The sequence below is a fragment of the Mustela lutreola genome, chromosome 10, assembly GCF_030435805.1.
Source record: "Mustela lutreola isolate mMusLut2 chromosome 10, mMusLut2.pri, whole genome shotgun sequence".
NCBI classification, from domain to species: Eukaryota; Metazoa; Chordata; class Mammalia; order Carnivora; family Mustelidae; genus Mustela; species Mustela lutreola.
The window spans coordinates 1,847,864-1,867,253 of record NC_081299.1 but is presented as its reverse complement, the minus strand read 5'-3'; the positions used below and the strand labels follow the sequence as shown (position 1 = coordinate 1,867,253).

The 19,390-nt window shown below is 65.3% G+C and overlaps 1 protein-coding gene across 5 annotated transcripts in view; it reads right to left on the bottom strand.

The window, feature by feature from the left end:
- Positions 1-19,390, bottom strand: part of PRDM16 (PR/SET domain 16) — a 297,726-nt gene that overhangs the window by 10,433 nt on the left and 267,903 nt on the right. For 4 of the 5 annotated variants that reach the window (XM_059135646.1, XM_059135648.1, XM_059135644.1 and 1 more), the window contains 8 exons: positions 17,996-18,143; positions 17,412-17,565; positions 11,205-12,621; positions 9,200-9,287; positions 6,588-6,757; positions 5,941-6,018; positions 823-992; positions 351-525 (listed from right to left, as the gene is read on the bottom strand). In XM_059135646.1, coding sequence (XP_058991629.1) covers positions 351-525; positions 823-992; positions 5,941-6,018; positions 6,588-6,757; positions 9,200-9,287; positions 11,205-12,621; positions 17,412-17,565; positions 17,996-18,143 — 2,400 coding nt within the window. The remainder of the gene's footprint in view (positions 1-350; positions 526-822; positions 993-5,940; positions 6,019-6,587; positions 6,758-9,199; positions 9,288-11,204; positions 12,622-17,411; positions 17,566-17,995; positions 18,144-19,390) is intronic. The other variant, XM_059135645.1, reaches the window with a different exon arrangement.

The following is a 19,390-nucleotide window of genomic DNA, read 5'->3' as shown; positions in this document are numbered from 1 at the left end:
GGGTTCACAGCGGGAGCCCTCACCCGGTCCACACATTGCCACCCACACCGCTGACGCCCGCGCCAAACCAGGCCAACACACTGGTGCGGCACCGAGCGCACCACACATTTACTCTGCTCACCCGTCCAGACCCAGACTCCAAGGGGGGGTGGGGGGGTCGTCCCCCGGGCCACTTGCAGGTGGCAGAGCAGGGGACAGAATGGATGCCCATCAGTCTCCCCCCTGCCGTGGCCCCGGTCCCGTCTGGGGGCATCCTGGGGGCCGGTGCTGGCAGAGGTGCCCCTCTGGGTGTGGCCACACAGGTGGGCTCTGGATCTAGGCCTTCTCAGGGTCTGGAATCGATTTCTTACCGTTTGTCGGTTCGTGTTGATGCTTGGTTCATCTCACTGTTGGCAATAAAGTTTCTGATTTCAGAGAAATAGGAGTCTTCTTTCTCGTCTAAAAGTGCGTGGTTGTCGGACTCGGAGGTGGGGGAGGAGGCACTGGTCCCTAGGTGGTTCGTGAGGACCCCGGAGTGCTGGCTCACTGTGGGGGGGGGAGGGGAGCATCAGAGCAGAGGCATTCCCCGTTTCCCTCTTCCCCCTCCCCTCCCCTGGGTCCCCCCCCCCCCCCCCCCCCCGTCTCCCCCCTTCCCCCTCACCCCCCCTTCCCCCTCCCCCCTTCCTTCCCCCTTGCCTCCCCTGGCTTCCCCTACAGTCCCCTGTCTCCCCATCCCTGCCCATCTTCCCCCTCCCCGTCTCTGGTCCCCTCTCCTGTGTCTCTTCCCGACTAGCTCCTGGTCTCCCCCCCACCCCCATCGCAGCGTCTGGCTGCCGGCCGCACCTGGGGCGTGCTCGTGCTCGTGCTTCTTGAGGTGCCGGTCGAGGTTGGTCTGCTGCCCGAAGCAGCGGTTGCACAGGTGGCACCGGAAGGGCTTCTCCTTGTTGTGAATGTTGCGCACGTGCCGCTGGAGGTTGGAGGAGATGCTGAAGGAGCGGTCACAGTACTTACACCTAGAGAACACACGCGTCTCAGAGCAGCCCGGACCCTGCCCTGAGGGCTGAGCCCCCACTCGCAGCCTGGCAGAGACCCCGGTGCCTCCCACCCTGTTTTCCCGGGCGCTGCTGTCCCAGGGCGGCAGGCTGAGCCCACCAAGCCCCGCAGCAGCAGGAAGAAGCGCCCTCCGCCCACTGACGTGAAGGAGGCCCGTGGTGCTGCAGGGGACCCTCCCGGGCCTGCAGTCTCCCACCTCTGCGTCTGGGTCCCCCTCCGAGGCCCTGTCCGAAGACACATGCCCCCAGCGGCCTCAAGGGGGCGGCCATGCACCATGGAAAGACCCTCGGGAGCGTCCCCGCGCCCACCGCCCCCAAGGAGGGGACCTGCTCCCGGTCATGTTCCTCCTTGACCCTGCTTGGGGGCAGCTGCCTGGGACCTTTCAGCGGGTCCTCCAGCCGCAGCTGGCCAACTCATGGGGGGGCTCGGGGGCTGCCCAGGCCGGCTTCAGCGCCGGAACTCCCTGGAAGGTGGTGCGGGGCTCCCGCCTGGCCACCCATCAGGCCGCGGCTGTTCCAAGGACGACGGATGACCACAGCCCGCGCGCCTGGAGCCCGTCGTTCCTGCGCTCCGTCTGGAAGGTGACCGCCAGCCCGCGCGCTCGGGGAATTTGAAGACGCTTGTTCCGCCAGCGGCTTGGGTCGTGTCCACGGAACAGCTGCGACGCCAGCCGCGCCGCTGGGGGTGGGCCTCGCGGGGGTGCGGCCCTCACGGCAGCCCCGCGGGACAGGGAGGCCGGCCTCCGTGCGGGGACCCAGCCGCACCAAGAAGCCAGAGCCGGAGAGCGCGGGTCTGCGGCGGGGGGCGGGGAGCCCCAGCCCGGGTCTGCGCAGCCCGGGGCCCGAGGGGCCTCGCCGGGCGCCAGCGCCTCCTGGTGGCGGAACTCGGAGCCCAGGCCCCGCGGCCTCCCGGAGCGGCTCCCGGGGCTCCTGCGGTGGTCTCCGCTGTGCCAGGGGCACACAGGTGTGCTGATGTGCGCATGCGCGCGCGTGTTGTGCGCGTATCTGGGCTTCAGCCCTCGCCCGCGCCTTCACCGGCCGTCAGGGGCCCAAACACGCTCCTGCAACCGGACAGGAGGCTAGAGCAGGTCCCCGCACGGCGCACGCGTCGGGGTGCGGCTTGGAAGGTGCCAGGGACCGGTCCTGACCTGGTGGAGGGGAGTCTCCACCCGAGGCCCCGGCCCGATCACTGCAGTGCAGAACCCAGGCCTCACGCCCTGGGTCCCCAGCCGTGCTGGAGGGCAGAGTCCGGCCGGGCCAGCAGGCCTGTGTGAGGCGGGCCTTCCTGGCGCTGCCCTGTGACCCCTGCGAGGGCAGTCTGGACAGTCACGGTGCACCCCGGGGCCACCGAGGCAGGAAGAGGTAGGTCTCCACAGGCGCGGAGCCTCCAGGGCTGTAAGCGCTGGGCCGGGAGCTGAGCTTTCTCATCCCCCAGAGGCAGCTTTGTGAAACTGTCGGGGGAGGGGGACGTCTGGCCTCATTCCCCCCGGGGGGCTGAGGATGGGCCCACAGAGAACAGAGAGGCCCCTGCTGGAGGGGCCCCGGGTCTCCCACGCTCTCATTCGGTTTCCGGAGCTCCTTGGCTGCAGCCTCGCTGACTCCGGCTTCCTCCCAGGAGCGTCTGGGATCTTGTCAGAAGTGGCCTGGGCCGGCGCCCCCATCCTCCTCCGAGCGACCCTCTGCCTTCTGTGTGCTCAGCCCCTGCACACCTGTGCTCGGCCCCGCTCCGAGTGGGCCTGGTTAAGCTGCTTCCAGCCCCTGGAGCCTGGGGCTTTGGTCACAGCCTCTCTTCCCACGTCTCCTGACGTTCTCAGACCCAGCGAGCACCGCCGTCCAGGAAGCCTCCATGCGGTGGGGTCAGCGGTGTCGGGCTAACCTGGCAGCCGGTGCTCCCCCACACGAGGGGCCAGAAAGAAGGGCTGTCAGGCCCCAGGACGCACCGTCTCGCTCCGTCATGGACGGATCCTTGCCCCCCGTGGTGTCAGGCTCCCAGATGACCGTCCTGCCCCTCACGGCGATCGCTCAGGAAGGACCAAGTGCAAGGCCAAGCCGGTCTGGGTGCTCGCCCCTTGTCCAGGGAATGGGCCTCCCCAGGGCCCGTCCACACGTGGGCTCAGGCCCACCGGCGCACAGCAGCCCCTGCCATGTTTCTTCGGGAAGCCAGCAGGGTTTTGATAGGTTCCCCCTAACAGTGCTGCACGGTCCCTGAACGGTCGGAGGCCCGAGTAGAAGACGGGGTTGCACAGGGTTGTTTCCTGTGACCAGAAACAGGGTTCTCTTTCCAATCTCCGTGGGGCTGGAGGGGGCAGGGGGAGCCGCACGTTCAATTTGCTCCCACAGAGACGGGAGTGTGGCCCTCTCCCGGTTCTGATCTAAATCAATGGTCCAGACCAAGAAGCCCATTTGAGACTTAGGGGAGCAGTGAGCCCGGGCTTCCGGGAGCCGAGTTCTCAGAGCAGCTGGGATTTGCGTCGTAAATACGCTGACAGGCGGCCAGGGAAATTCATGGCCTCGCTGCGAGAAACGGCACAGCACTGCGGTCTCTGCGACGGGGAGTGGCCAGCCGCGCTGGCAGCTGAGGGCCTTGAGAAGACCTTGTAGTGACCGAGGCACCCCCCGCACCCCTAGGAAAGCCAGCAAAGGGGGGGTGGCCAGCACTGGGCGGGGGAGGGCGCAGCGTCCTCCCCGGGACCCAGCCGGGCCACACCAGCTGTCCCAGGGAGTGCGAGGCAAGGGAAGAAAAGACATTTTTGAGATCCAGCCCTGAAAAACAGAGCTAGAAAAGCAGGGGGACAGGTTTGGGCCACCAGAGGAAGGGGAATGGGGCCTCGCTCACGGGGAGGAAACGAGCTGCAGAGGGAGAGTCGTGTGTCCCCAAAGTCAGAACCTCACGTCCCGCAGGAGCACGGATGCCAGCCCACAAAGGCACGTGTCCAGAGCGTGGCCACAGCCCTGCCAAGGAGCGTCCCGGAGGGATCCCGGGCGTGGCCTCCAGGAAGGAGGCGGGAAGCCGCCCCCTCATTGCCGAGGCCAGTCTTCTGTCCGTCCAGCTCACATCGTAACAAGCCCTCCCTGCCCCCGCGTTAGGGACTGAGTGTTCAGCCACACCGTGTCTCTCAGCCTGAGGCCAGGATCTTTAAGCTGGAGAAGCCGATAGCCGAGGACACTGGGCCTGGCAGGAGAGTCGACCTTCTCTCCAGCAAGCAAACCATCGGTCACATGGGTCTTTCTCGCCTGGAATCGGGGCTTTGGAAGACATTTTAAGCGATTTCAGACAATCTCAGGCAAGGAGGAAAAGGAAGAGTGTCCCGGGTTGTCCGGTCTGTCACCCTACAGCCCGCTCGCGAGGGGCCTCAGGTGCACGTGGTGGCGGGCACAGGTGGGGCCGGCCTGGAGCCGAGCTCAGAGGCCGGCAGCAGGTGGCGAATCGGCCTCCCCGGGGCTGGGGGCTTTCCCCTTTGGTGGGGCCTGTCCCTGGGATGGCCCGTTTCTGTGGACGGATGGGCAGATGACGGGCGAACTTTCTTCTTCCAATCTAAATTCTTCCAATGACCCAAGTGAGCCGGATGGCAGAAGTCGCAAGCACCACACTCCCCATCTCAGGGCCGCCCCGAGCCAGATAAAGTCAGGATTTGCAACGCAAACTTTCAAAGCAATTATTGTTACGCAAGCCGAAACTCACAGATTGGAGAGAGCGAAAGAAATCAATGGTAATTAAATTCTTCTATAAACACAGCCCGACCCTCTGGGGGCTCCCACGCGCAACACTGTGCAGAAGGAGGTTCTCATTTCAGGCAGGAGGCCAGACCAAGTCCATCGTTCCTCTGCGAGCCTTTGTGGAGTTATAAGCCACTTTTAGGGGTGGGGGCGGGGGGCCCGCGGGGGGCGTCCAGATCTGTAGAGGATGCGGCCCTGTGGCGGTTGGGGCGCCTGTTACATCTGGGGGGGCATGGGACCGCAGCTCCGGCGGGCTCCCCACGTGGCCGGCCTCCCCAGGGACAGGGACGCACACTGAGTGTGGGGCTAGTGGGGGACTCCATATGGCCTGACCGAAGGAGTCTCCTGCTGCCAACCTAAAGCCTTGGCAAGCTCCTTCTTCCCAGCAATGGCCGCTCACCGGACCGGACACACCCTGGGGTGAGGTCGTGGCATCTAAACCAGCACCTTCCCTGATTTGCCCCCTGGTCACCAACAGCTGGGGCTCTCATTTAAAATGCCAACTCTTGGGCCCCTCCCTGGGTGGGGTCCCTGTCACCCCAGCCTTCTGCCTGGGAAAGGCCCTCAGACCAAGGAGCAGGATCTGCTCCTGACTCTGCACTGACTCTGCTCCAGTCATGGTCTGAGCCTCTGACTCCCCGCTTGGGAACAGGAAAGGCGGACAGCTCCCACGTGGACTTGCGGTCTGGTCTGGCTGTATCTCTGAGGGCAGAAGCCCAGCGTGGAGGGGACAGGAGGGGGCAGACACGCAGCTTCTGTCCAGGGCTGGCAAGTGAGCCTCTCAGGACACCCCACCCTGGGCTGGGACCCGAATTTGCATGCATCTCCTTTTCCACTGCCCGTAGGCACTCGCCCTGGCCCACTGGCCATGATTGGGGCATTGAGCAGGGAGGGGTGGAGTGAGGCTTCCCCAACAGCCCACCCTGGGCCCTGGCTTTGGCCCGTGCTGCTCTGAATGCTGTGTGCCCCAGGCGACAGCGGCAGGTGGGCAGGCGCTCCTGGGAACCCCACTCTGGGAGCAGCCAAGACTCTTCCGGAAGCCCACTTGGGCACCTCTTGCCTAATCTTCAGAAGGCCCCAGGGCCCAGATGGCGGTGGGGTCAGGAGGGGGGCCAGGGAGCCGCATGACACAAGGCTGCCGGCTCCCACCCACCCTCCCTGTCTCACGGGACGCAGGGCTGCCGGCTCCTACCTGTATGGCTGCTCCCCGGTGTGTGTCCTCAGGTGTCTCGTGAGGTTTGCTGATCGGGGGAAGATCTTGCCACAGTACCTGGGGTGGAGGGGCAGGGGGTTCGTGAGGCTGTTGTACTGCTAGACTCCAGCACCCGTATGCTTTCCTGATGTGGTTCCTCTGACTTGGGGTCTAGGCCCGAGGCCCCATACCGGGGGTGGGGGGCAGTTGGGCTCTACCGACTCTGGCCTGCTGGGGCTGTGCCTCTTCCTTGAGTGGCGGGAGGGCGGCTGAGCAGGCTTGCCCCCGCTAGGACAGGCTCGTGCAGCTGGGGATGGACGCGTGCAAGCTTCTCCCCAATACCAGGCTTTCACCTGACTCTGGGGCCTTGGTTAAATGGGGACCAGCCCCCCTCGGCCTCAGGCCCTCCGGGTTCTAACTGGCTAGGCTAAGGCTGCGTGTCCTGGTGCTCACGGGAACACAGCCCGCTGGGACGGGGGATGTCGGGCCCACACACACACGTGGGCCACAAATGACTGCCATTGGTGGACAGACTGGTGACTGCCACCACGCTGTGCTGTGGCTGTCGTGGTTCTCCCAGGAAGCCCGAGTGTGACCCCGGTGACCGCCTGGCCGGGGCCGCCCGCCAGCCCCCACGCCTGCCTCACCTGCAGGTGTAGCGCTCCTTGCCCTTTCGGAGGATGGGGTCCGAGAGCGTGGGGGGCGGGGACCGGAAGTTGAAGGGGTGGTGGGGGAGGGGCTGCAGGGAGCTGCCCGAGTCTGCCTTCATGGCCGCGAAGCTCTCCAGCTTGTCTGTCATGGTCTCGATGGCGGACATCTGCCGGCAGGAGAGTGGGAGAGATGGTGGGTCCTCCTGAGCAGACTGGCCTCACCCCCCAGACCCCCCCACGGGGTACCCTGGGGCCAGGCACGTCCCCTACTGGGCCAGGGCCAGAAGCTCGTGCAGGCTCCGGGCTGGGGGTGCAACCAGCCCTCTCTGGGGCTTCTTGGCCTGCGGGCAGACACTCTCGCTTCCTGTGTCCAGCCCTGCCCTGTCCTTCCGTGGAAGCCCCGTGTCAGCCCAGGGCCCAGGCCGGGGGAGCTGGAACCAGCCTTCGCCAGCTCGCCTCTCTGCCTGTCCCGGGGCATGTGGGGCAGGGGCAGACGGCAGCTTCGCGGTGGCAGTCCCCAGATTTGGAAACCCCCCAGCACCATCCTGCTGGCCTGACACTCCCGGACAGAATCACATTCTGCTCTTGTCTTCTCTGTCTGTCTGTCTGTCTCTCTTGGAATAAGGCAGCTCCCTGCCTCCCGGGTTAAAAGTGTCCGCGGGTCTGGGCTGTGATTGCCAGCAGAGTTCTCCAGAGGTCCCGCAGCCCAGGGCCAGATGCTGCCAGCTGAACTGCCAGAGCAGGAGGCTCACGGGACGCAGCACGGGATGTGGTGACAAGGACCAGAGGAGCCACCTTTCCAGGCCTTGGAGACGCCGAGGGCTTGCTTGGGGAGCACTCGGGGGTGCGGCCCTGGCCATCTCCACCTGGCGGGCAGAGCTGTGATCAGAGCTCCAGATGGCGCCTGTCCCTGAGGGCTCGGGGTTTGGGACCAGGACAGGGCAGGGGCTGCTCTTCCACTCTGTCCCCTCGGGTGTGCCTGTGCCATCCTCAGACACACGCCGCCTGCCTGCGCTGCCCGCCCTGTCCCTGCTGATGGGCTGAAGGCAGCTGTCTTGCACCTTGGCATTGGCTCCTCCACGGCCAGGACGATGGGGACCCCAGGTGTGTCAGCGCCACTGCCCACCTGGCTCTGTCTCAGTCTTAGCCACAGCCTTAGAAGGTTCTGGAACTCTCCACACAGAGACTGCCTGGAGCTCCACAAGTGCTGAGGGGCCAGGCCTGCCCTGTCCCCCGGGGCTGCGCACGCGTGTCAGGCCTCCCAAACCAAAGGCCCCAGCGAAGTCCTGCCTGGCACCTGCTGGCCACCGTGTGCTGACGTCACGAGGAGCGGCCCCGTGCTCCGTAGAGCCCATCGGTCTTTGTGCCCAAGTGACGGCCTGACCTCAGACCACTTAATTGGGTGACCTCCTAGTCTTCCTCCCCTCCCCCCGCCCGTGCTCAGTCTCAGGGGCAGGCAGTAGGGGCAGCAGGGCCAGGGGACTGGGCAGGAGGGACAATGGGCCGCCGGCCCCCTGCCAGGCCTCCCCTCCTTAGGCCTGGGTGGGTCTCCCTGCGGCCGCCCAGGTCCGGCCACCCAGCCCGCTCTGCCCAGCTGATATCCCCAGGACTCCCGGCCCGGCTCCCGCACAAACACAAACACAGGATGTGCCTAGTGGCCTTGTCGGCTTTTTCCAGCCTGACCCGAGGAAAATCGGGGGAAGTTATTAAGCAAAGCCCACGGCCCCAGCGAAACAATGGGAGGCACTAAGTTTAGCTGTGAACCCAGGCAGGGACAGGTTTCACAGCCTGGGGATGCGTGTCCGAGGTGGGAAACACCGAGAACAATGGCCTGGTCCGGAGGCGTCCCACAGGTCGGCTCCCAGGATCCCCGAGTGGGGTGGGGGAGACTGTGGTTTGGGGAGGAGGCGGGGTCCCGAGGAGGGGGCACAGCTGGACCCTCAGGCAGGACCAGGGAGCCTCTGCCCGGCTCTGCGGCCCATCCCCGTGTCTGCGGCATCTCGGTGCCTACGCTCTGTGGGGACAAGGCGGGGGGCTGGACACGGGTGCCTATAGGTGGGGTGTGTGGCCGCGGCCCAGACCTGGGGGTTCTCTTTCCCAGAGCCCCATCTTTAGTCTTAGTGGTCAGCCTCCCTGCCCCGTAGCCGTGGGGGAGGGGGGCCTCCTGCCCGCCACCTCCTGAGACCCTTTGTCCTTGGGGCCAACCATCTGCTTCTGTCCTGTTCCCCACCCCCGTGCCCCCTCCCGTGCCTGCTGCGCTCAGGTCCCTGTGCTCCCGGTCCTTTGTGAGCGCTGTGGTTGGTGAGCACCCCATGGTCTGGGGTCTTGGGCCACCTCCGAGGGACCCCTGGGCCTGCCCCGCAGAGTACTACCCTCCGTCGTCACACCTCCTGGCCCTTCTCACCCTCTTCAGCCTCGAGGTGACCCATAAGGGCTGCGGGGGGAATCCCCGTGGGCCTCTGATGGGCAGGGAGGCTGAGGTCTGCCTGGATGGGCGCTCGGGGCCAGCCGCCCGCAGAGACCTGCCTGCCTGGGCGGCCTGAGTGGACGGACCCAGCACTGGGGTCCCAAGGTGCAGCCTCCCAGCAGGCGTGGCGCCGGGGCCTTACCTGGGGGTGGAAGAGAAGCGGAGACGGCCGCAGGTACTTCTCCTTCAGGACTCCCACGGGGTCCGCCACCTTCCGCTTCTCCACCCTGCTGGACAACACCACCGAGGGTTACGGACCTCACCGAGCCGCCCGGGGCTAAGCAGGGACAGCGGCTCCTGAGCCCCCCGGTCAGGGGGCAGGGGCCCCTGCTTCCGTGGCCCCCGATTCCCGTGTCTCACCTGACACGTCCCACGTGACCGTGATGGAGCCCACCTGCCGGCCCCACGGCCTGCGAGCCTGTCCCTGCCTGATTGTGCTTTCTGCGACCTGCACGTGCTCCCCGTCACCTCACCCGGGCCTGGACCCCCGCGAGCCTCCCCAGACTCCCCCAGCCACCCCAGCTGTCATCCCCAGGGGGTCGCTGGGGCCTCCCTGTGGTGGCTAAGTAGGGTCTCCCTAAACCCTCGCGAGGGCAGCTGGAGAGGATGATTCTAGAATGTTTCCCAAATGCTGGCGACAACTCCGCCCGTCACAGAGCAAGGGGAGAAAGTGGCCGGGGTGGGTCCTGAGATCCCTCCCGGCAACGCCAGCCTCAGTCTCCTCACAGAGGCAGAGAGTCACATAGCACTGTCTGGGGACACCGGCCATGTCCCCGCACACAGACACGGTCCCTCTGAGCACGCCCTACACCAGCCGCTCCCTTTGGGCCGCTCCAGGGCCTCGCTCTAACACGGCCTCCCCCTAGGGCCTGGCTGGACGGAGTGTGAGGGGGATGGAATGGAGCGTGAGCCACAAGAAGACCGCACAGCCCGCGGGGAGGAGCCCTGTAGGACCCCCAGCCTGGCTGGAGGGAGAGGGAGAGGGGAGGTTGGGAGGGGTCCTCTCCTGGGGAGGCAGCGTTGGTTGTGCAGAAGGCTGGCTTGGCGGGCATCTTGCTCTGAAGCCTGGCGGTGTTGGGTTCCCTAAACCGGGGTGATGAGGACGGTGGGTCATGTGTGCGAAGGGAATGGGATCTGGGGGCTGGCCCGTGGGCACGGTGCGGGGCTCCCCGGGAGTCCCCCGGGAGTAGGGAGGGTCCCCAGGCCTAGCTCCAGAGGCCAGCCTGTTTCCAGATAGCTTTGCCTGGGGAGAGCCCTCCAAATGCCACCCATTCTTGTTTATCTTGATGGGCTTGGTGTGCAGGGGGACGATGTGAGGCGACCCTGCCCTCGCACATCTTGCAGGTGTCTACGGGCAAAGCTGGGGCCCAGGCATCGCCTCCTCAGCCCATGGCCCCTAGACCCACTGCTGAGTGCAGTGGGCAGGACCTGGCCTGGCCTCTCCTCCGCCCACCCCACACCCGGCGGCTGTCTTGCTGGTATCGTTCTGTCCCATGTGCATCTTCGTGGATCCGGGCTCCCCACCTGCGCGCCCACCACCAGGCTGCTGCTGGCCCCTTGGGAACGCAGGCCTCGTGCTCCCGCGCTCCCTGAACACGGGGTGTACACGCACATGTGTCTGCATGCAGGCCCCTGTCCCAGCCGGGCACGGTTCCCACCCCACCAGGCCTCCCTCCCAAGGCCCACCACGGGCACAGCCCTCTCTCCTCAAGGCTCAGCCCGAGGCATAGCACCCGTAGGACCTACGTGATGGGGAGGTGAGACCCCTCCCACCTAATACACCCACCTGATCTAAGCCACCCAGAGATGGGGGAGGGGAGGGCTCCCACAGGGCTGGGGCTGATGTCTGCAAACCCTCCAGAGCCCCACCTCCTCCCCCTTGTCCTCCCCCCGGAGACTCTGCTCTCTGCTGGGCCTTCGGAAACCCCCTCCGTGGCTCCAGGGGCCTGTGGGGCCCCCCAGGGTGGCCTTGGGGACGTGCAGGCGCTGGGAACGGAGGAAAGGTTTGTCCGGAGAAGGCGGCGGCAGACAGAGGGGTCCCGGGTGGGGTCGGAGGGGAGGCTGGGAGGCCCAGCAGCTGTCAGCGCTGCCACCGGGCCGGCTCGAGGGCCCTCGGGAGAGCAGGTGAAGGCGGGGCGTGTTAATACCTGTAGATCGGGTCCATGAAGAAAGGCGATGGCTTGGCGTAGTGCAGGGCTGGCTGCTGCGGCAGCTGCGCCGGGCACGCCCTGGGCAGCCCGGCCGCGGCCCCCAGCTTGCGCTCCCCGTAGATATGGTTCTTGCGCGGCTCTCGACCCCCTCCGTCCTGGCCGGCTCGGGCGCGGCCGCCGATGCTCAGGTCCAGCGGCTCCTCCTCCCCGGACGCCGGGGCCGGGGGCGCCTTGGGCACGGGCAGCACGGGCTTGGCTTCTTTGGGTTTGGTGGTGAGGTCGAAGGGGGACTCGGCACTGGGGCCGCCCACCTTGAGGGCGTCCCGGGGTGACCTCGGCTCGGCCTTGACCAGCAAGTTGTGGGCAAGGGAGCGGTCCGTGAAGGGGCAGAGGGCCGGGGGGAAGTTGGGCAGGAACTGGAAGGGGAAGACGGAGTGGTAGGGCAGCGAGCCCAGCTTCTTCTCCTGCATGCCCACGAAGCCGGGGCCGAAGTACTTCTCCGCGATGGAGGCGATGGCCTTGATGGAGTCGCCCGCGGCGCCGGGGGCCGCCAGCAGCTGCTCGTCGGGTGGCGGGAAGAAGGCGTGCTGGGAGTAGAAGACGGGCACCTCGCCCGCGCTGTTCGGCGCCCCCGGGGGCGCCGCGCCGCCCCCGCACTCGGGCTTGCCCTCCGCTGCCTCGCTCTTAGCCTTGGCCTTATCCGGGTCGCTGTCCACGTCGCTGTCCAGGTCCGAGCCCGTGCCTGTGGTTGTGTCCAGGTCGGTCCCTGTCGTGGTGTTGACGTCCTCAAAGTCACTGCCGTCCGACACGTCGCTGCCTCTTGCCTTGAGCTTCTCAGCATAGGAGTCCTCTAGGCGATGCTCGAGCTTGTCCTCGGGTCCCATGGCAGCCGTGGTGCCCTGGCCGCTGTTGCCGACGGCGGAGACGAGGGGCAGCGCCGGGTTCCCCAGGGGGCTGGGGAGCTTGGCGTCCTGGGTGTGGTTCAGCGGGCTCTTGAGCAGTGGCGTGGGAGGTAGCAAGGGTGGCCGGGGATACAGGGACGGGGGGAAGATGCCCGGGAAGCCCGGAGCGAGGGCGGGGAAGGCGGGGGGCGCCGCCGAGAAGGGCAGGCTGCCTGGGTGCGGCCTGGACGGGAAGTACTCGCTGAAGCCCAGGCCGGCGTGGTTGAGGCCGGGAGGGGGCTTCGCCTTGTCCATCATGGGGCTGGGGTTCAAGGGCAGGCCCGGGGCAAAGACGCCGCCCGGTGTGTAGTGGTTCTTGCCCTCACAGAAGCGCCGGTGTTTGTTGAGGGAGGAGGTGGTGCTGAACATCTGTCCGCAGTCTTTGCACCTGATCTGCGTGCGGCAGTCGGCATGCATCCGCTTGTGCCGGCACAGGTTGGAGAACTGGGTGTAGGATTTGTGGCAGACCTCACCTAAAGCATCAGCAGGAAGCAAACACAAACACGGTATGAAATTACCGGGAAACCTCGCAGGGGGAGGGGGGCTGGGCGCTGCGGGCCCGCGATCGAAGGCGTCTGCATATGTGTACATGTGTGTGCATGCGTGGCACAAGGTATTGTGTAAGACGGTGTGCATGTGTGTGCACGGGGGGTATGCGCATGTATGTCTGCATGCACACTTGCACGAGTGTACGTGTACTGTGGGCACACATGTGCACGCACACAAGTGCCTGCACGCATGTTTGCATGCGTGTGCATGTACCTGTGGGCTCATGGGTGTAGGTGTGCACACATATGCATCTGCACAAGTCTTGGGTGTGTGCATGTGCACCTATGGGTGTGGGTGTGCTCACATATGTGTCCATGTGTGTGCTCACACACCTGTGTGTAGTGCACACAAGGCACATGTACATATGCATGTCATGAATGTGCGTGCACATGCATTTCATGTGTGTGCTGTGTGCACATGTGCCTGCATGCGTGTGCACACCCTTCCCTGGGGCTGGCCTCCAGGGGTCAGCAGATTAGTGAAGGTCACCCGTGCCTTCCCACCTGGACCGACCTCAGGCTCCTCAACCTTCCGCACCAGAAGCCGGGGCACATCTGCTCTTTGTGCCGTCCTCCCAGCACTGTTTGTGACGTGGGGGCCCAGGTCTTCTGAGATGGCTCCCCAGGGGGATGGAGCCACAGCGTGCAGCCGTGTGTGCACCTGCTGCAGCTCCCCCGGAGGTCCCTGCCACACCCTGACCCCTCCGTGGCGCTGTCCCAGTGGGGAGAGGAGACACCAACCACCAGAACTGTCCTGCTTTCTGTCCTGGGAGAGGGGCCTCAGGAGTGACCGGCTCGCTCAGGGATTCTTAGTCAGGGCGTCTGGGCCTGGGAGCATGGCTCCCGGTGGTGTGCGCTGCTTATTGTTTGGGCCTGGCTAGAAGCTGGGGGCATGTTTGAGGGAAGTGCAGCCCCGAGATTGGGACACAGAAGTGAGCCGGGCTCAGGCTGATGGGCACCGGCCTCTGCCCTTGACGGGAGGGGCGGGCAGTGCCAGCCAGAGCTGAACACCAGGCCCCAGCGGCCTCGGGGACCCCACCTGGCCGTGTCCCCCATGGCCGGCGAGTTCAAGGTTGTCAGTGAATCACCAGCTTTTCTTTCTTTCTCCTCTTGTTTTTCTAACCAGAAAGGGAGGACCACACGCACACTCACGCTCACACACTTGCACACATCTTTCCGCAGCACAACTAGCTTCCTAAGTGCAGCCCGTGGGAACGGCGGCTCGCTCCCGTCTCTTGTCCATCACCGGTCCCGACTGCCCGCTGTCCCACTCTTTGCGCCGGCGCTCCGGCCCACATCACCCGCTTCTTTCGGCGCAGTATCTACGCATGTTAAGGGCCCTGCCTCTCCATCGTCCAGTGGTGGGACATTCTCAAGGCTGAGGGGGACAAGTGCGGCCTTCTCAGATCAAACCTACCCTCTTCGGGAGGCGGCTGACCCAGGGGAGCTGAGCCCCATGGCTGGTCTAGAAATAGACTCAGGTCGCCCACTGGGTCTCGGGGCAGCCAGGCCCTTCCTCGGCTCAGGCCTCACTGGCCAAACACGTGACCCCTCACTGTACCCCTGGCCCAGCTCACCAGGGCTTGGTTCATGGCTGCGGCCAGCTTGAGCTTGGAAACTGTCCCCGACCAGGGCCCCTGCCTGGGGCAGCTCCCAGAAGGGCCCCTGGGCCAGCACTGCGCCTTGTGGTGGGGAGCCTGGGACCCTCAGGGCCTAGCCCTTTGCTCACAGGATGGAGGGGTCTGGCAGAAGTGCTGGGGCTACAGCAAGATCAGGCAGGTCCTGGACCCGGGACACCAGCAGCTCACAGGCAAAGAGACGTTGGCTGCCCATGGGGGCCTACAAAAGCCTGGGCAGCCAGCCCAGGGCCCTGGACGCAAGGGCAGCACCTGGCAGAGGGGCCCTACCCACAGCCCCCAGCAGTTCCTGTCCTCGTGGGGCCAGCGGCTGGATGCACACACACTCACTCTAGAGGGTGTCCTTCTGTGGAGAGAGCCCACAAGCAGGCTGACCACCCACATGCTTCCCACGCGCCCCGGCGCACACCCGGCCCCCAGTGTGAGAGGCGCTGCTGGGAGAGAGCGCGACCTTGGCTGTGCGCTCGGTGAGGGGCGGGCTCGGGCTTCTAGCTGGGCTGTAGTGCAGATCTGAGGGGGCTGCCGTCTGTGTGCACTAGCGACAGTGTCACCATGGGCCCGCGGCCTCTGAGCCACCCGTTTGTCCTGCAAGGGGCCACGCACGGGTGTGCAGAGCTGCGTTCCCAAGCCCAGCATGGCCTTGACCATGGCCCAAAGCACACTCAGTCGTGGCCTGCAGGACGTGCCCATCACATCTCACAGGCCCACTTTCGGAAATCTGTGCCACCCTATCCGAATGACATGTCCTGCAGGCCACCTGGCCACGCCTGTGGTTCTCTCTGTAGCTTCACCTGTTAGCCAAAAGCTGAGACACTCTGGTGAGTGTGCCACACGGCCGGGGCGGGGCTGTGCCCCCGTGCTCTGCTCGTCCGCGTGCAGTGTCTGCACAGGCCGTGGAAACAGTGGGCTCGGGGCCTGGCAGAGCACCATGGTTCCTGGAACTTCCGTTATTAAACACCCTCCAAGGAGACTTCACTCCAAGGAGACCACAGGACTTTGTGTCTAGGTGCCCGGCGAGGCAGTGACCGTTGAACCTGTTTGTATAATTTCCTGCTCCTGAGCTCACTTCAAAACCTCAGGCTGCCATCTGAGGCCCCATAGTGGGACTTCCGGGGACCCTCAGCACAGAAAGCAGGACACACATCTCTGGTCCCCATCACAGCCCCCAGCTCCCACGCCTCGCTAGGTTGCCGCTTCCTGACCCCCTCCCCGAGGGACCAGGCCCTGTGGCACTACTGCTCACCCTCTCCCTCTAGAACCTGCTGCTGACCAGGGACCGGGCTGGTGACCCAGGAACACTGGGGTCTCGGTCATCTCCAGCAGGGCACTGGAAGCTTGGGCTGGAGACAGGGGTTGGGAGGAGGGCACGCAACAAAGGCCGGACCGGCCGGTCGGCATGTGGTCTCTGCGGCAGGCGTCCTACAGCTGAATGGCAGCGGGAGACCACCCCAAGCCCGGCCCCAAGTGTCCACTGATGCCACAGGCTCCGAGGGCTCCCAGCCCCTCATCCAGGCCCTGGGGCCAGGGTTGGGCTAGAGTCCCTGCTCCGCAGCGTGGCACGAACACCTGGTCACTTCATGCCTGTGACCTCAGTCCCCTCCGTCAGGTGGAGACCGTGCGGCCCCTCCTTGGTCGGATTCTGAAGTCCGCTGTGAGACGGTGTGTGGGACAACCCCCATGACCCAGGTGACCGACCTGCACAAGCTCCTGGGAGGTGATGACTCAGTAGAATTTGTGTGATGGCCCCGTGCGACCTAGGGATGGTGACCCACATGACCTTGTGGGGACGGTGACCCCATGCGACCTCGTGGGGATGGTGACCCATGTTACCTTGCAGGGGTGGTGACCCCATGTGACCGCAAATGGATGGTGACCCTGCATGACCTCATGTGGACAATGACCCCATGTGACCTCATGTGGATGACGACCCTGTGCGACCTTGTGGGCATGGTGACCCTGTGTGACCTCCTGTGGGTGGTGACCCCACGTGACCTTGTAGGGATGATGACCCTGAATGACCTTGAGTGGATGGTGACCCTGAGTGACCTCATGAGGAGGATGACCTTGCGTGACCTCGTGGGGAGGATGACCCTGCAAATCATATGAGATTCTGGCTCAGAGCAGTTTCGTGTGGCTGTCAGCCGCCGGGTAGAAAAGACTTCTGTGGCTTCCAGACCCACCGAGAATAAGGTTCACGCCCCTGCCCTGGCTCCCATGGCCCCCAAGCCTGGGTCCCTGCCGCCTCTGTCCACTCTTCTACTGTCCCCCTCACGTGTTCCCCCAAATATGCCGGCCTCAAGCCCCCTCTGTTCCTGTCCCCACCCGAGCGCCCCCGTCCCGCAGGCGCCCCCTCGGCTCCCATCTGCGCTTCCTCCAGGTCTCCGCGGGACTGCCACTCCTTTGACAAGCCGTCCTGGCTCCTGCCCTGCTCACGGGGCGGGACCCCCCGGCTGACCCGGGTGCTCAGAGAACCTTCGAACCTTGCGGCACCGCCTCCGGGCTGACAGGCAGAGCCCGTGCGCGTGACTGTGCTTGCGGCTTAGCCTGTCTCCTGCGCTGTACGTAGGTGCCGGGGCCACAGGGTGTTTACAGCTGGCACCTGCTGCCCGGGCCGTGCAGGGGGAACACAGGCGCCCTGAAGGCTGCCGTGGAGATGCACAGGGCTCAGCGGTGTCGCCGGGATTCCTATGCCTCGCAGAGCTCAGGCTGGGGTGTGAGTGCAGGGGAGCGGAGACGGAACAGGGCGGGGTGGACTGTGGGCTCCTTCCACAGGACCCAGGAGGCTGAAATGGTCCTTCCCCACCTCCTACCTCTGGCCATTGTGGAGGTAAGCGACGGGGAGGAGACAGGTGAAGCAGGAGGAGAAGAGGAGGCACCAGCAAGAGAGAGATGGGTGACCAGGAGAGCAGGTGCGGCAGAGCAGGGTGGGGAAGAGGCGGTACCGGGGGGCGGTCTGGACGCTGGGCCCTACTTGGCAGAGGTTTTTGAGCAAGGAGGGGTCCAGCAGAGGGGAGACCCCGGGGACTCCCCACGGAGGCTGATGGGTCAGGGAGGCCGGTGGGGGTGGGGACCACTTACATATGAAAGGTTTGACTGTGCTGTGGATGTGTTTGTGCTGCTTGAGGCCCGAAGAGGTGGCGAACGTCTTCCCGCAGTCAGGGCAGGCGTGGGCGCGGGCTCCCACGTGCTGGGAGCGGATGTGGCGCTGCAGGTTGCTGGGGTCGGTAAACACCTGCGGGGACAGACGTCAGGTTCACTCCCCTGTCGGCCCAGTCCCGCTGGGTGGGGCTCTCACTGCTGCTGAGCCTGGCAGGGAAGGGTCTCTGCTGTCAGGGTGACCCCCGCCCCATGACCTCAGGGAAGCTGCCAAGCCTCCCACAGACTCTGTGTCTCCGACAATGACTCCTAGGGGAGCTGCGGCTGTCAAAGCGGGAGCCCAGAACGCATTTTTAGGTGGACGAGCTCGGACACACAGGTCGGGGCAGAGAAGACAATGTCTGGTCTCGCTGACCTCCTCCTGAGCTGTTTGACCTGTGCTGCTTCCTCCTTCCCAGGCAAACCCGAGACCCAAAGGGCTTCCGGCCTCCTACAGGCTCTGCCCACTTCGCCTGCGTGTCCGCGGGGTGAGACCCAGGCCGAGCCGCAGGTGCAGGGCCGGTTACCTTCACGCAGTTCTCACATTCGAAGCGCTTGCCGCTGTCATGGGACATCTGGTGGCGGATGAGGTTGGACTTCCAGTTGAAGGCCTTGGGGCACTGGTCACACTTGTACTCCCGTTCCTCTGTGTGCACAACCATGTGCTGCTCCAAGCTGCGCGTGGGCCGGGACAGGAATCACTGGGCGCCCGCCTGCCTCACTGCCTAGCAGCCCCCCGGCCCCCCGCCTGCTTGGAGAGGAGCGGGAGTCCTGGCAGCGGGTCTGGCCACCTCCTCTCTAGACAGGCCGGCGGGACGGAGGGGCAGAGACAGCCCTCCCACCGCACAGGGGGCGGAAGCTGGGCCCTCCTCCAAGACCACTCCTCCAGGCAGCCAGAAGCCAGGCAGGACCCCAGCTCACAATGCCCGGCTGCTCTTCAAGATGCTCTTAACCTTGAGGCTGACCTTGGGCCTTGGAAAAGGGGCACTGAAGCTGCGGACATTGCCCTGAGCCCCAGAGTGGGGGCAAGGCGCAGGAAACCCAAGGCCAGCCCTGGCCCCCACACCGCATACACACCAGGGAGGTGGGCCGGGGGCGAGCGGGTGGGTCTCCCACTGGGGCCCGATGAGGTGGGGAGAGCCCAGCTGCTGGGCAGGGACGGCTGCACCTGGATGAAGGAGCAGCTCCTGACCCCCTCCTCTTGGGGGACGTCCTGTTCCCCCTCCTGTCCCAGGTGTGACCGTTAATCTCCGGGAGCAAAGCAGCAATACATCATGGCCCGTTAATTACGGGCCCAGCCATCCGTTCCCATCAGAAGCGCTCGGTTCTGGAGCACTGCCGGACTGAATCTTTCTCCCTGTTGCTAATTGTGATTTATGTGTTTATGTAAAGAAAACACGGACCCCTTGAGCTGCGCTTACCGCAGAGGGCCTCAGCCGGGATCCGCCCAAATGCTCATGTTCTCTGTCATCTGTTCGGGGTGCAGGGTTTCCCATCCCCGGGGAGGCCACGGTGGGATTGGCGTCCGGTTCCCGGTGACACCAGAGCCACTTAGTGACCGGATGGGGTTTTACTCTGACCTTGCCAGGCCGTCCGAGAGACATTCTCAGAGGCTGGAGGAGGGGCCCACACGGAAAAGCCTTCAGACTTGCCTGGAGCTGGGACCCCAGTCCTGGCTATCTCCCCACAAAGCCCAGAAGGTTCATCCTTCCTTCGGGTTCCCACGGGTCCTCGGGGTCCTCACTTCCCAGGGGAGAGCCAGCTCATGCCTGTTCTAGGCTGACCATATGCAGCCAACACAGCAGGCCTGGCTCACCGTGCGTGTGTCTGTGAAGCCTCCCCGGGCAGCGGGGGTCCATCTGTGGGGGGCAGAGGCCGGTGCCTGGGGTAGGGGATCAGGGACCCTTGGGAGGCTCTTGCCA